At 46.3% G+C, this 13,582-nt stretch overlaps 1 protein-coding gene across 1 annotated transcript; it reads right to left on the bottom strand.

Moving 5' to 3' along the window:
• Positions 1–5,242: 5,242 nt before the first annotated feature.
• Positions 5,243–13,120, bottom strand: CUNH8orf76 (chromosome unknown C8orf76 homolog). Its single transcript, XM_057429780.1, has 6 exons — positions 12,990–13,120; positions 12,806–12,904; positions 10,256–10,399; positions 9,001–9,500; positions 6,622–6,754; positions 5,243–5,526 (listed from the first exon to the last, which is right to left on the bottom strand). The coding sequence occupies exons 1-6, from the start codon at positions 13,101–13,103 to the stop codon at positions 5,326–5,328; spliced, it is 1,191 nt and encodes a 396-aa protein (XP_057285763.1). The 5' UTR covers positions 13,104–13,120; the 3' UTR covers positions 5,243–5,325.
• Positions 13,121–13,582: the final 462 nt, after the last annotated feature.

Here is a 13,582-nt window from a genome sequence, read left to right as displayed (position 1 = left end):
TTTCCGCAGCCTGTGAAGCATGGAATTCATGAAGGAGATCCAGGAGACTAGTTCGGTTGATACGCTGGAGGGAAGGAATGCCATCCAGACGGACCTCGACACGCGTGTGAGGTGGGCTGTTGCCAACCTCATGGAGTTTAACCATGCCAAGTGCAAGGTCCTACACCTGGGTCAGAGCAATCCCAGGCACAGCTCCAGGTTGGGCAGAGAAGAGATTCAGAGCAGCCCTGCAGAGAAGGACTTGGGGGTGTTGGTGGATGAGAAAATGAACATGAGCCGGCTGCAGTGTGTGCTCACAGCCCAGAAAGCCAACCACATCCTGGGCTGCATCAAAAGGAGCGTGACCAGCAGGTCAAAGGAGGTGATCCTGCCCCTTTACTCTGCTCTTGTGAGACCTCACCTGGAGTATTGTGTGCAGTTCTGGTGTCCTCAGCATAAAAAGGACATGGAACTGTTGGAACAAGTCCAGAGAAGGGCCACGAGGATGATCAGGGGACTGGAGCACCTCCTGTATGAAGACAGGCTGAGGAAGTTGGGACTGTTCAGCCTGGAGAAGAGAAGGCTGTGTGGAGACCTCATAGCAGCCTTCCAGTATCTGAAGGGGGCCTATAGGGATGCTGGAGAGGGACTCTTCATTAGGGACTGTAGTGATAGGACAAGGGATAATGGGTTCAAACTTAAACAGGGGAAGTTTAGATTAGATATGAGGAAGAAGTTCTTTCCTGTTAGGGTGGTGAGGCACTGGAATGGGTTGCCCAGAGAAGTTGTGAATGCTCCATCCCTGGTGGTGTTTGAGGCCAGGTTGGACAGAGCCTTGGGTGACATGGTTTAGTGTGAGGTGTCCGTGCCCATGGCAGGGGGGTTGGAACTAGATGATCTTAAGGTCCTTTCCAACCCTAACTATTCTATGATTCTATGATTGTCATCATCTCTGTGGGGGAAGGTCATTTGCCTACAAGGCACATCGGAGAACACAGCTAATAAAAAGTAGGTAAGGGACAAGCTAACAAGCCACATGGTGAACGAAGAAGAGCTGACTTCAGCCTTGAATCAGGGATACAGCTTGTGCTAGTTCAGATGATGGCTGAACTTGAACATCACATGAATGGAGTTTCACTTTGGGTGGAAAACAGTGAGTTTACAATTTCAGCATGTTCTACCAAAACCCCTAGCAGGCCCCGCAAGCCCAAATGCCCGGTGATGAGGGAACCTGTGGTTACAGGAACAAACTGGCAGGAGGGTCAGTGCCCTGCACTGATACATGCTGATGATGCTGACATAGTGCATCGCTCTGCTGAGTGGGAAGGGCTCAAACAAACACCGCTGCCGCACAACGCACCCTCAGCAAGTTCGCGGTGACACCACCCTGAGTGGTGCCGTTGAGTCACTGGAGGGAAGGGACGGTGTCCAAGGGACCTGGACAGGCTGGAGGCCCAAGTGAGCACAGTGAAGCTCAACAAGGCCAAACACGAGGTCCTGCACCTGGGTGGAGCAATCCCCAGTATCAGTACAGGCTGGGGCATGAAGGGATTGGGAGTAACCCTGTGGAGAAGGACTTTGGGTCATTGATTGATGAGAAGCTCAGCATGACCCAGCAGTGAGCACTCAGCCCAGAAACCAACCATATCCTGGGCTGCATCAAAAGGAGCGTGACCAGCAGGTCGAAGGAGGTGATCCTGCCCCTCTACTCTGCTCTTGTGAGAGCCCACTTAGAGCACTGCATCCAGCACTTGGGACACAACCTACAAAAGATGCTAATTCCCCTCCAGAGTGCCCTGAGGCCTTACCCAGGCTTTGCAGGGGCCTGTGCAGAAGCCAGATTACCATCCTCAGCACCCCAGCACCATAGCTGCAGTTGGGAAGGGGGCTCTGCAGAGCCCCAGGTCCTGTCTCAGATTTGCTCACATTTTTGTTTTCTTCCATTGCGTGTGCAGGTGCTGTAAAGAAGGCAAAGTGGCACTAGCTCAACCCCTTGTTATGGCCAGCCATAAAGGTGGCTCTTGGCTGGGGGTACAAGCACGACCCTGTGCTGTAAGCCTTGATTCCTTATAAGCAAACTGAGGACTACCAACATACTTTTACAATGACATTGCCTGCTGCTAGGAAGTATGGATTGAAGATTTTTGTTTGCCTTTGTTTCCGCACACAGCCTTTGCTTTTTCTGTATTAAACTGACTTCATCTCAACCCACAAGTCCTTGTATTTTTTCCTTACTTTTACATTCCCTGTCATGTTGAGAAAGGGGATTGATTGATAGAGTACCTAAGTGGGCACCTGGCAGCCAGCCATGGTCAATTCACCACACAGTGATAGGACAAGAGGGAATGGCTTTAAACTGAAAGAGCAGAGATTAAGATTAGATGTTAGGAAGAAACTCTTTACTGTGATGGTGCTGAGGTGCTGGCACAGGTTGCCCAGAGAAGCTGTGGCTGCCCCATCCCTGGCAGTGTTCAAGGCCAGGCTGGATGGGGCTTGGAGTACCCTAGTCTAGTGAAAGCTGTCCCTGCCCGTGGCAGGGGGTTGGAACTGGGTGAGCTTTAAGGTCCCTTCCAACCCAAACCAGCCTGTGATTCTGTGATGGAGAAAACTGCATTAATGTCACTAGTTACAGCACTATCGTGTTCCTTCACCTCAAAGCCAGCAGCATTCAAAGACTCAAAAGCAAGACACACTATTAGATTGTATTTGTACACTGAAACCATTTCAGAAGCATCACAACCAGCATCAGAGGGTTGTTCCCAAAGCATCTGTAACATGAGCAAGTGTTAAACCAACAAAATCAAACCTCAGTAACTGTCAATGGATTCTCACTTGCAATCTGCAATACTCTAATTTCCTATTTAACTCAGCATGGAGCACTGGTTTGTGTACAAATACCAATAACCATGCAATCATAGATCGTTTGGGCTCATAAGAGCTGAAACATGAAGAAATCTATTGGCAGATGTAGAATTATGCAGAACACAGAAGTAACGATGAGGCATTCAAAATGCAAGACAGAAACACAAACCCCCTTGTAAGATATGATCAGAAACAGAAAACTGGCGCTGGAAGTGGCATGCCAAAGAAGGAAGGAGCAGGCCAAAAAAGGAGGAATTGAAGTAGCTGAGATGAGAGATAGCCAGGCACAAGTGGAACAAAGGAGTATTTCATAGCTCCAGTGCAATAAGCACTGGTTATCTGGGACAGTAACTATGTCACACGTTCAGAACAACGTTCATGTTGTTTGCTTTGCAGAAGTTTAACCCAACATTTTTGCTTTATTGTTATGTTTGAGAAAATACTGCCCGTTGGTAAGAGCTGCCGCTCGCCTTCCACTCCAGAGCCAGCGGGGAGTTAACTTGTTGTCTTCCCAGCCTGAGACACCACCTCAAGTCAAACACTGCACGCACACCAAAGAGACTCCAGACCTTTGTGTACTTTGGACACCTCGGTCACAAACTGACAGCATTTGGCAAGTATTTAATTTGCTGCTGTAATAGCTTCAACGCTATTTCCACCTCCTAAACAGTGAAGCAAACTCGTGGTGAGCTCCCGTTAAGTATCTATACAGACCTGGCTCCACAAAAGCTGTGTTCTGGTGTCCTAACAACTGAACCTACTTGAGAGCTGTGGTAAAACAAATTAGAGCCATCTTATGTGGCTACTTACAACCTTCAGATTAAGAAAAGGAGAAGTCCCTGCTCCGGTTTTTTGCTGACACATCCGACACTAAGCTTTTGCTGTGTCTTTGCTGCAAGACTGTCTACTGTTGACTCCAACATCATCATTAATTTACAGCACGTTATGGACAGTCTCTGCTGAAAACTTACAACACAAGTTAAGTCTTAAAAGCATCCCCAGCCCCTCAGGCGGGCTTCACTGCCATACAAATACAGCGCTCCACGCACACACACAAGAATTTCCACCTAGCAAAGCGCAAGCATGACTAAACCAAATATTCTGTAATATGCTCTGAGTGTGTTAATGCTTACCCAAGTGTACTGCAAAGTCATCATCTTTCGTAACAGGCTGACCAGGATGTGGTTTAATTGCATTAAGTCACCAAACTATCAAAGATAATTGGACATGGCTGAAGGCGATATTCCACTTTTCCAAGAGGTTTCACAGTCAACTTCTCAGAGGGCTGCACCATAGTGAGAGTTAGGAACTGGGTCCCCAACCAGTATCTTAAAGCTCTAAAATTCACCTAAAAGTAGTAGATACAGAGCATGTTCACATATGGTGAATTACCACTCAATTGTGAGCTACGCAGAGTTTCAGCACTCTTTAGTACTTCAGAAAGAAAACATCAAGAAAAGTCACGGTAAATGATGTCTGAGAGATTCCTGGGTTTAAACAATATCGCTTAAAAAAACACATTTACAAAAAGCTATGAAGAACTGAAGTCTCAGTATATAAGAAGATGAGGGAAGACACATCTTGTTTGCCTCAAATGTCAATTATTTCAAGCACAAGAAACTACAGGATAATCTCTGACTTTTTTGTAGGAGCCCGAAGCATCACTGCCTTGGAAAGTCAAGCGAAGTGGTGTCACTGTCAACTGAAAGCATCACATAAGGAGCTGTATGGTACGGAAATGACACTGCCAGTTTTCACAGCGAAGATCTTCTTCCTCTCAGGGTTTTATAAAGGATATGATCTGATTAAACCCTCTTCAGTACATATGAGCAACCCTGACAGTTTCCTCCTCCCTCGTCTCAGCACACTGACGACACGACTGTAGCTGGTTTTAGACCTTCAAAAATCAATTAACTTTGAAGAAAGAAAATCTCCTTCCAGTTCCAAGTGATTTACCACTTTGAGGTTTTTTTTCCTGAACAAGATGGAATTGACAATTTCCCAGCACAAATATATTTCATATTTCTAGCTATCCACCTCTGAGCAGGAAATCCCTGTAATGTCAATTCATCAAGACTAAAAACATCATTAGAAAATGGCTGTTTTCATGGCCTTAAATGCAACAACATTGGATGTGATACCAAGAACCTTTCAAACTGGCCATCATGAAGGAAGTCTTCCCCTCCACCAGCACTGCAGGCCTCAAAGTCACAGGCATGTCGAGCACAACATGGTGAGGTTTATGGTGGAAAGCTACCTCTGAAAGCTGAACTGGAGGCTCACTTTTATACTGGATTCCTTATTAATTTGAATAGAAACAGTGAACAAAGAAAATGAGACGTTAAGAAGAGTCTGGATGAAGAGATTTATATATATGTTCTTACAAGACATACAACAAGAATTCTTAAAAAATGTAGTATGAACTTTATTGCATGTATCACTCCATCATCATTTGGAGAGATGAGAATAAATACAACAAAACCATTAAGTTATCAAAGGTGGGAGATGTGTATCTGAACAGAATTGTCTGTCAAAGTGACATAAGTCATCTTGGAGGCTACCAAACCAATTGATTTCAAATTCAGTGGCTGATGCAGTTACCAGTGATGACAGCAATGAAGGGCCTATGCATTTCACCTCGCCCTGAAACTCCTCTTTTTCTGGTGTAAGATCCCGTCCCATAACCTGCAAACAGAGTAAGAAAGAAGATGGGAAACAAGAAAATAAATGGAGGGAAAACAGCAAATATTACATGAATAATAAATCTTCACAAACAAGCCCTTGACACATGAACTACACACCATCCAGAAGTTTCCAAGCCACAATCAAGCGGTCTATCTGCCTGTTGCATTCTGCATTACACAGGGAGAGCAGAGAACCCAAGCTCCAGACCTGCACAACCCTCCCAGCCTCTGGCTACGCTCCTACAGCGGGATTTTTACTCTCTGAGTAGGAGTGGGAATCTCAACACCAACTGTGTGCTCACCTTGCAACAGCACCCACACCCTGATCTACTCCTGGGGGTGTCGGGCCAAGTGAAGCAAGAGGAGAAGTTTCTTTCCTCAACCCTTCCAAAACCTGATAGTCTGCATGCTGCTGCCCTCTCATGGATGAAAGCCCACAAGACTGCCTACCGACCCAGCAGCAGCTTGGCTTCCACTCACTCAACGCTGTAGTACTGACAGCAAAGTTAGAACCTCCACGGCCTCTTCTTGTTCCTTTAGATAAAAGTCAGAAACTCTATAAATGGCACTAAAAATTTTTAATCCCTATGAATAAAGTCACTCAATGTTAACTCTCCTCCTCTGTATTCTTTCAAACTAGAACGCAGTACAGCAAGCAGAACACAGAAAACATGTAAAAGGATGTCTCTGGCTTTTTCTGGAAATGTTTAATGCTGGTGTGACCAACAAAGTAATCTCCACTTCCATTTCATACTTGTCATTCACTTTGTGGCATCTAAAATTCACAAGATAAAATCTGCATCCCAGGTAACACACAGTGATGATGTATCTCTAATAAAAAGTCCAATGAGAAACTTAAAACCCTGAACATTCCCAAAAGGAAAATCTCAGCGGAACAGGGACACACCTGCATGACACAAGCCAGTTCCAGATAACACACTACCAGGGCAACCCACCAGCTAACTGAATTTGCTTCCTGGCTTCATTCATTAGCTCAGGAGAGTGTCATAGCATCTTGTGCCTAAACTACTGGCTCAAGTACCTCAACCAGCCTAAGGATAGCTGAGAACTCACACGCAAGGAAACAGCCCCTTACCTTGATCATCAACAGCAAGGAATTTTCACTGAAACCAAGTTGTGCCACTCTGCCATCAATCTCTTTTTGACCTTTAATGTTCCTCTCTAGTGCAAAGGATGACTGTTGTGACTGGGCAAGCTGGAGTAAAAGCCTGGAATGCAAAAGGCAGTTAAAAAAAAGCACAACTGGCAGAAAAGTCAGTGAACCTAAACCCAACCAAAATATCACACTTTAAAGCACTTCTGGAATTTTGCTGACTGCAAAAACTGCAAAGAAATTCATACTTCCCTATCAATGACCATGGGTACGGAATATCCCTGCTATGACACAAGTAATAAAAAGCAACACGCTGAGTATCTCTGGTTGCTCTGCACAAACATTTTTCTCCCCATGTATTCACCACACATTTCAAAAGTGAAGCTCGGATCTGCTTGCATCAACTGCAGCACACCAGGAGTCCCACATCCTTATTCAGGCCTAATAAAGCCAGCAGTGTGTTTTTGCCTAGGGCAGTGATGGTCTTTGCAGCCTGGAAAGCTGCAAATGGGGGGGGGGGTTAGACAAATATCAAACACACAGGCCAACCCTGAAGGATCTTCTAAAACCTTTAACCACAGTTTTATATTCAGGGCAGTGCCCCAGAAGTCACCACCATGGTTGGTGAAGGTTTGACACTGTGCTCACAACGTGGCTTCTTGTCACAGGGGGACCCCATCACCAACTGAGAGAGCTGTGGCAGCTTCCAGAGTTCTCACACTAGGACTGTAAAACAAAAGGACCACTGGGACTGCACAGTACCGTTACTGAAACTATATTTAATTCAAGCTTTATGCATAAAGGACAACAACAAATTTTCTTATCACATTCGATGAAGTTAAATGAAGCAGGTGTTACGATCAAGGTGTGTGTTTTTAAAAAGACAAGATTTAAGACCTTAGATGAAAGTTTTCATCTGTGCATTATAAACATCAAAATGTGTTGGTCTGAGCCAACAAATCATTTGTAAATCCAGTACAGTTTGGACTGTGAAATTCGAAGTAAAAATGAAAGTATTTTATTTTGTGAAGGGGTTTTGTTTCAAAATTTGCATCACTATAAGGTACAAAAGGATGAAATCTCAATGAAAACTGAAGAAAACCACTTCTCCCTTTTTCAGCTGGCTAAACTAGAAGAGTCAATTATTCCTGATGCTTTAACACAGAACCTTCTTGCCTACAAAATGCAATCCTAGCATCCCTTCTCCAGCTGCAATTTACCCTGCACACGCATTTAAACAATGTCCACATCTCAAAATCCAACAGAGCTGAAAATATTAGACAGCCTACTGAATGCATAAGCCCTGGGTAGTGGAGGAGCTTTCCCTGGACAAGTGTATCTGCAAATATGAGCCATAATAACCCTTTGTGAAACCGTAGCCAAGCAAGGAAAAGCCACTGTTTATGACTGTCTCAATGCTGAACCATTCACACTAAAACAAGCAACACATGATTTTAATACGAATGTAGCTTTAATATTCAATATCAGCACTAAATCTATTAACTTCTCCCAAGTAGCAATTAAAGTCACTCTTAGTCTGAGTACAGTTAAAAGCTATTGTCTCTCTTTTTACGTTCCTTAAACCTTGCCCTATCAGGGCAGTTATAAAGTGTTCTCTGTAAGCATTTGTGGAAGTTCACAAAATAGCTTTAAATACATTTGGTGACTAATACATTACTGAGAGGCAAGAGGGGAAAAGAAAATCCAAAACTAATTTAACAAAGCCAGTTCCTAATTATCTCTTTGAAAGATTCTGTTTTAGGGATTTCTGTTGTGTGCCAGAGACTTAGGAAGAGAGGGAAGAAAAAGAAAGAGCATTTTAATGCAGCCCTGTCAATCAGCTGTCACATAGTTCATTTCTCAACCTCATCCATTATGCAGATTGGGGTATTATAATAAAATACGGTTTTACTCAACCATGAGGCTTCAAGCAAGTAAGGCAGGTGGCACTTGCATGAGGAGGACTGGCCAGCCACCCCTCTGGGTCTCTTCTGCTGCTGTATCTTTAACACCAACCCGGGAAACAGCCATGCTCTAACAGGAGCAGCTGTTGAAGAACAGGCCTTTTTGTACAGAATTGCCTGAAAAGATTCATAGAGGAAGTTCATCAAAACCCACTTTACTTCTCAACAGTGCATGACACTGGTTTACCCTTTCCACTTAAGACTGCAGCTGTTCACAGCTACCATGCTAGTTGATTCTGCTGAAGCAATAGCAGTGTTTCCAAGTCAGCATCACCAATGCTGGAACAAACATTTAACCTGAAAATGTAACCTGAAAATACTACAGTTGCAAAAAATATGTTTTAAATTGTTCCCAACTGGGAGAAGTTAACATTATTGCAAGAATGCGTTTAGTTACCTTGCTCTAATAAACGAGGCACATGCCTTTATCCCAACTTTCTCTGGCATGTTCTGTCCCCAGGACTCGGAGGCTGCACATTTCCCTTGGTTCATCCTTTCCAGCTCTTCCAAAGGGTTGGGGAATTCAGCAGCTCGGCTGCCATTACAAGTCACTGCATTCTCCCTCTTTGTTTCTGTAGCCAGGCTGCACCAAGGGCCTTCTTTCTGGCCATCTGATCTGCAAGGCTGCAAATTAATCTCTGTTCCAGCTGATGTTTTGAAACTACTATCCCTTACACCACCATCTTCAGACTGATTTAGATTTGTTTCTGGAACGAACTGTAAAAGGCTCATATAAGCGTCAGCAAGTAACTTCCAGTATTGAGGGTTGAAAGGATGTAAGCAGATGAGTTGCTGCAGACACGTGATCTTTTTGTCTACGTTCTCCAGGCCCTGGTAAATGGCAAGCTGCAGGTTGAGAACTGCTGTCAAGTGATCTGTGTTAGTAGCGCCTTTTTGCTAGAAACAAAAGCCAATAGATTAAAACCAGCAGAATAGAATCATCCTTCAGAGCCTAAGGAAATGTCTCCCTCAAGAATGACACACAAATACCACTAAAGGTAATTTTTAAATTGTACAAAATTGTGCTCTTAATTTCAATGATACATGATAGAGATCACGCACAATCAAACTGACAGCATCCCCTCTGACTGTCTTGTGCCCATCTGAAGGCCCAATGCTGTCACTTGTGTATTTGCCTTCAGTTTTATACAGCTGCCCTTCTTTGTAGTATAAACACCTTTTATATAAAATAAACAGCAGCAGCAAATTCTAGCAGACTTCGGAGCCTCTGGACGTTTTCGTTTGTGGTTAGATACTCCTCTTTGTGGAGGCTAGGCAGCGAGTACATGGAAATAAAAGGGAGTTTTGAACCGTCACTTTTATAGTGGAAAGATTTAAGCTCCCATTTATCCCCTTTCTTATAATTCCTGTTACATTACATTAATTCTGCCTGGCAGAGCATGATGTTTAGTCCCTTCCAGGACTACCAGCCTCCCTGCACAGGGAGCTCATTGTGGTACAGGGTGTTCTGATTTCTAAAGAGTGATTATATCTGCAGTGACAGTTACCCTGTGTTTACCACATACTCTGAGCACTGAACATCATGAAGGATTATGCACATGAAGATTATTTTCCCAGAAAATGGTCCATATGAAAGAACTACCAGCAATATTTTCATGTTCAAAGCCTAAGAGACAGTTTGCATTATTTACCATTTCTTCTGCAATATCCAGAGCCTCCTTGTGCTTTCCTAAGTGAGACAAACAGCGAGCCTGGCCTTCCTGGACGTCCCGTCTCATGGCAGTATTACTGGGAGGTAAGAGCAGTAAGCATTTGGAATATTCACACAGAGCTTTCTAGAAGGGTCAACAAAAAGAAAAGCCAAACCAACAGGTGAGGGATTTTCATTTAAAAGCAAGTCTGACAGTATGTTTTGGTTATGAATCCACTCTGAAAGGAAATTCAGGAGCTAAAGTCCACATTTTCATTTCCCTGGTCTCAGCTACCATCTATGCCAGCAACACACGAGGGCCCTGGTACTACACAGCCAAGTCTAGACAGGGATAAGCAACCTCAATCCTCACTTGTGTTGGATTCACCACACATTTGCCCATCTTTCCCCCATCAGGTCTGATCCAGAACAGATCATCTACCAACCCAGCCAATATGTGACACAAGGCATCCTTCCCCTAGCTATCCACTTAATGATCAGAGCACTCAGCTGAAGTTCGGGGGACCTCTCAAGGGGAGGGTTTGAACCTGCAAGTACCCACATCACATAAGTAATCAGCAAGTCAGCGAACACCACAAGGAAGGTGAAACTCCATTGTTCATATAGGGTGGTTCTAATTTGCATGCAATAATTAAATATTAATTGGGCTAAGGAAAAAGACAAGAATGAGCAATACTTCTGTAGCTTAATGCTCAGGGCACTCACCAGGACTCCAATTAACATTTAAATACATTAAATTAAGTATTCAGTGAAGCCAAGACTGGAGTCTCTGTTCCTCCTGCATCATGTAAGTGCTCAGACCAGAAGACTAAAGAGCAGTGCTCATTCTCCCATCTCTCAAAATGAATATTTAATTGTTCCTCGCAAACCTGATTGGTTCTAACAGCAAAAGCTTCCAAGCAACATACCCCAAATACTTCCTAGCAAAATGGATGGAATACTTTTCTTCCCTGGTGTTAAGCTCATTCCTTCCCACGTTAAAGAGGGACACCCCACCCCCACCCCCCCCCCCCCCCCCCCCCGTGCAGTGAGTACAGCAGCCACTGGTGAAAGCAGATCAGAGGAGGGCTGTAGGACACCCACGTTCACCTTCCTATGTGACAACGGGATATAACCTGGCAAGGATCAGGCATTATGAATCCCAAGGAGTCACCATCCCCAGAGGTATTTAAACATGATGTAGATGTAGTCCTTAAGTACATAGTTTAGTGGTGTCAGTGTTAGGTTTATGGTTAGACTTTATGACCTTAAAGGCTGTTTCCAACCTAAATGATCCCATGACTCTATGATTCTACAGTCATCTATATTCTAAAACTGGACACAGCTTCGATCAATGCTGTCCTTGGCATTTCCTATCGACTGGCCTTGGCTGATGTAAAAAAGCATTCACAGTGAGTGAGGAGATTACTACCCCCACTGACTTATCCCCAGCCCTCTTGCCAAGGTGGGTGCTCTCAAATCCGTAACTTTATGTGCAGACTAGTTCTGGTTCTGTCACAGTGATCCAGGTTAGCAACACGACCAAAGACTGCATCTGTTACATGGATCACTGTGACGGAAAAGGATTAGGAAGCAAGAGTCTGTTCCACTACCAGCTCTGCGGGGGTGTCATTCTCCCCCAAGAGGGCACCACTGCACACAGCAAGGAGCAATCTGCTCTTCCCAAGGGCAGCAACCATGCCCGACCACAGCCTGAGGCATCTTCCTTCTCAGCACACTTTCATGAATCCCTCCAGGCCCTCTCTGATGAGCCTGAAAAGCATCTGCTGGGTATAGACAAGGCAGCAGTAGTGCCGGAATAACACTAAAACGCAGAAGTTGGTGCCAACTGAGCTACACAAACATCCACAAATCCAGTGGGAAAGGTGAAAGGAGCGGAGCAAGAAGTCGGCCTGAGTCCTTTGAAATGCCTGTAATGCAAGCCACAGCCTGGAACTAGAAGCTCTTACAGCTGAAACAAGGGCAGAAGCAGCTGGTTTCAACAGGAACTGTAGTCAGGAGGGTGTGGATGACCTGGAGTCCAGCGCAGGAAGCAGGCAGTGAGGACAGGATCTAGCAGAGAGGTGCGGAAATGGTAAACATAAACGCACCCCCAAGGCACAACCAGCCATCCAGAGCACGGGAGGCAGCAGAGAGGTGGGACAATTAATGTCGGAGCGCATAAACCAGTGTCGGGAGCCTGACAATTACATTCTGCTTTCCCCTCATGGGGTGGGCAGAGAAAGGCAGCCAGTGACCTGCCGGCCTCCGTGGGACACGGCGTTATTCCCAGGAGCAGAGACCACATGTGTAACCAACTGGCTGACCATAATCTCCATGGCCACAGACACCGGTCCTGCTCACCTCTGAACCGCTCCGATGTGCAAGCCTGATGTGGATCGGCTCTGGGGGCCAGATCTGTGGCCGGTTTACGCTGACTCCTGGGCATGGCTGGCAGGCGGGTTCCACACCACACACACACTGACCCAGCTCACCAGTGACTGCCGCATCCGCTCAGCTTCCGAACACCGCAGCCCCAGCCCTGAAGTACCTCAAAGTCCCGCCGCCGGTAGGCCCAGTCCGCCCGGAACTTGATGCCCGTCAGCGCATCGGAGTCTTCCCCGTCCGCGCCCGCCTCCCGCTGGAACCACTGCGGGCACAGCACAACCGTGAGCGGGGCCCCGGCCGTGCCCAGCCCGCTCCCGCACGCTGCCCCCGAGCCCCCAGCTCCTCACGCGGGGCTCGCAGTGCTTCGCGCCGTAGGGCGCCCGGGTCCCGCCGCCCGGGCCCCGCTCGCGGCTCGGGGTGAAGAGGGAGTCCTCGAACTGCCAGCCCAGCGCCGGCTCCATGCCGCCGGCCGGGGAGTCCGCCGAGGGTGGCGCCGAGCCGCCACAGGAGCAACGAGTCGGGGCTAGAGCGGCCGCAGCGGCCATCTTAGGCAGAGCGCGGGGCCCGCCGGGAGCTGTAGTCCCGCCCGTCGCCATGAGGCCGTGGGTTCTTGCGCGCCCCACAGGCTGGGAGAAGAGGAAGCGTCCTTGGGTATGACTGGAGCCAGGGGTCAGCCCCGCGCAGCTTGTGGCTCCCCTTCTGGCCTTCACCCCCATTGGATTTAGGAACTGGGTGCGCAGTGGGGTTACAGCACCTCCGTGGATCTGGTGTGTTCAGCCCCAAGCTGCTGTGATGGAAAATCTCGTAACAAACAGATGAACCGAAGTGTCCCATGCTTTGATAAATTAATTGCGTAATTGTAGAGTTATTCTGTGGTATCTTAGCCTGGTGGCTCTGTGGGTGGGAATGCGTTTTGGTAATGCTTCCATTTGATTTCAGT

This window comes from Pezoporus wallicus, unplaced genomic scaffold (genome assembly GCF_028554395.1).
Source record: "Pezoporus wallicus isolate ANWC-B61680 ecotype Strahan unplaced genomic scaffold, APGP_CSIRO_Pwel_v1 contig_7545, whole genome shotgun sequence".
In the NCBI taxonomy this organism is placed as follows: Eukaryota; Metazoa; Chordata; class Aves; order Psittaciformes; family Psittacidae; genus Pezoporus; species Pezoporus wallicus.
Note: the sequence above shows the minus strand (reverse complement) of the source record. Positions and strands in the feature narration are given on the sequence as shown.

Coding starts and splice junctions, on each gene's coding strand:
- CUNH8orf76 (XM_057429780.1), bottom strand. CDS start 13,103: ATGGAGCCGGCGCTGGGCTGGCAGTTCGAGGACTCCCTCTTCACCCCG. Junction 10,400..12,805: donor ACCGGCGGCGGGACTTTGAG/GTACTTCAGGGC, acceptor TGACCCTTCTAG/AAAGCTCTGTGTGAATATTC. Junction 6,755..9,000: donor GCCTCGTTTATTAGAGCAAG/GTAACTAAACGC, acceptor TTTGCATTCCAG/GCTTTTACTCCAGCTTGCCC.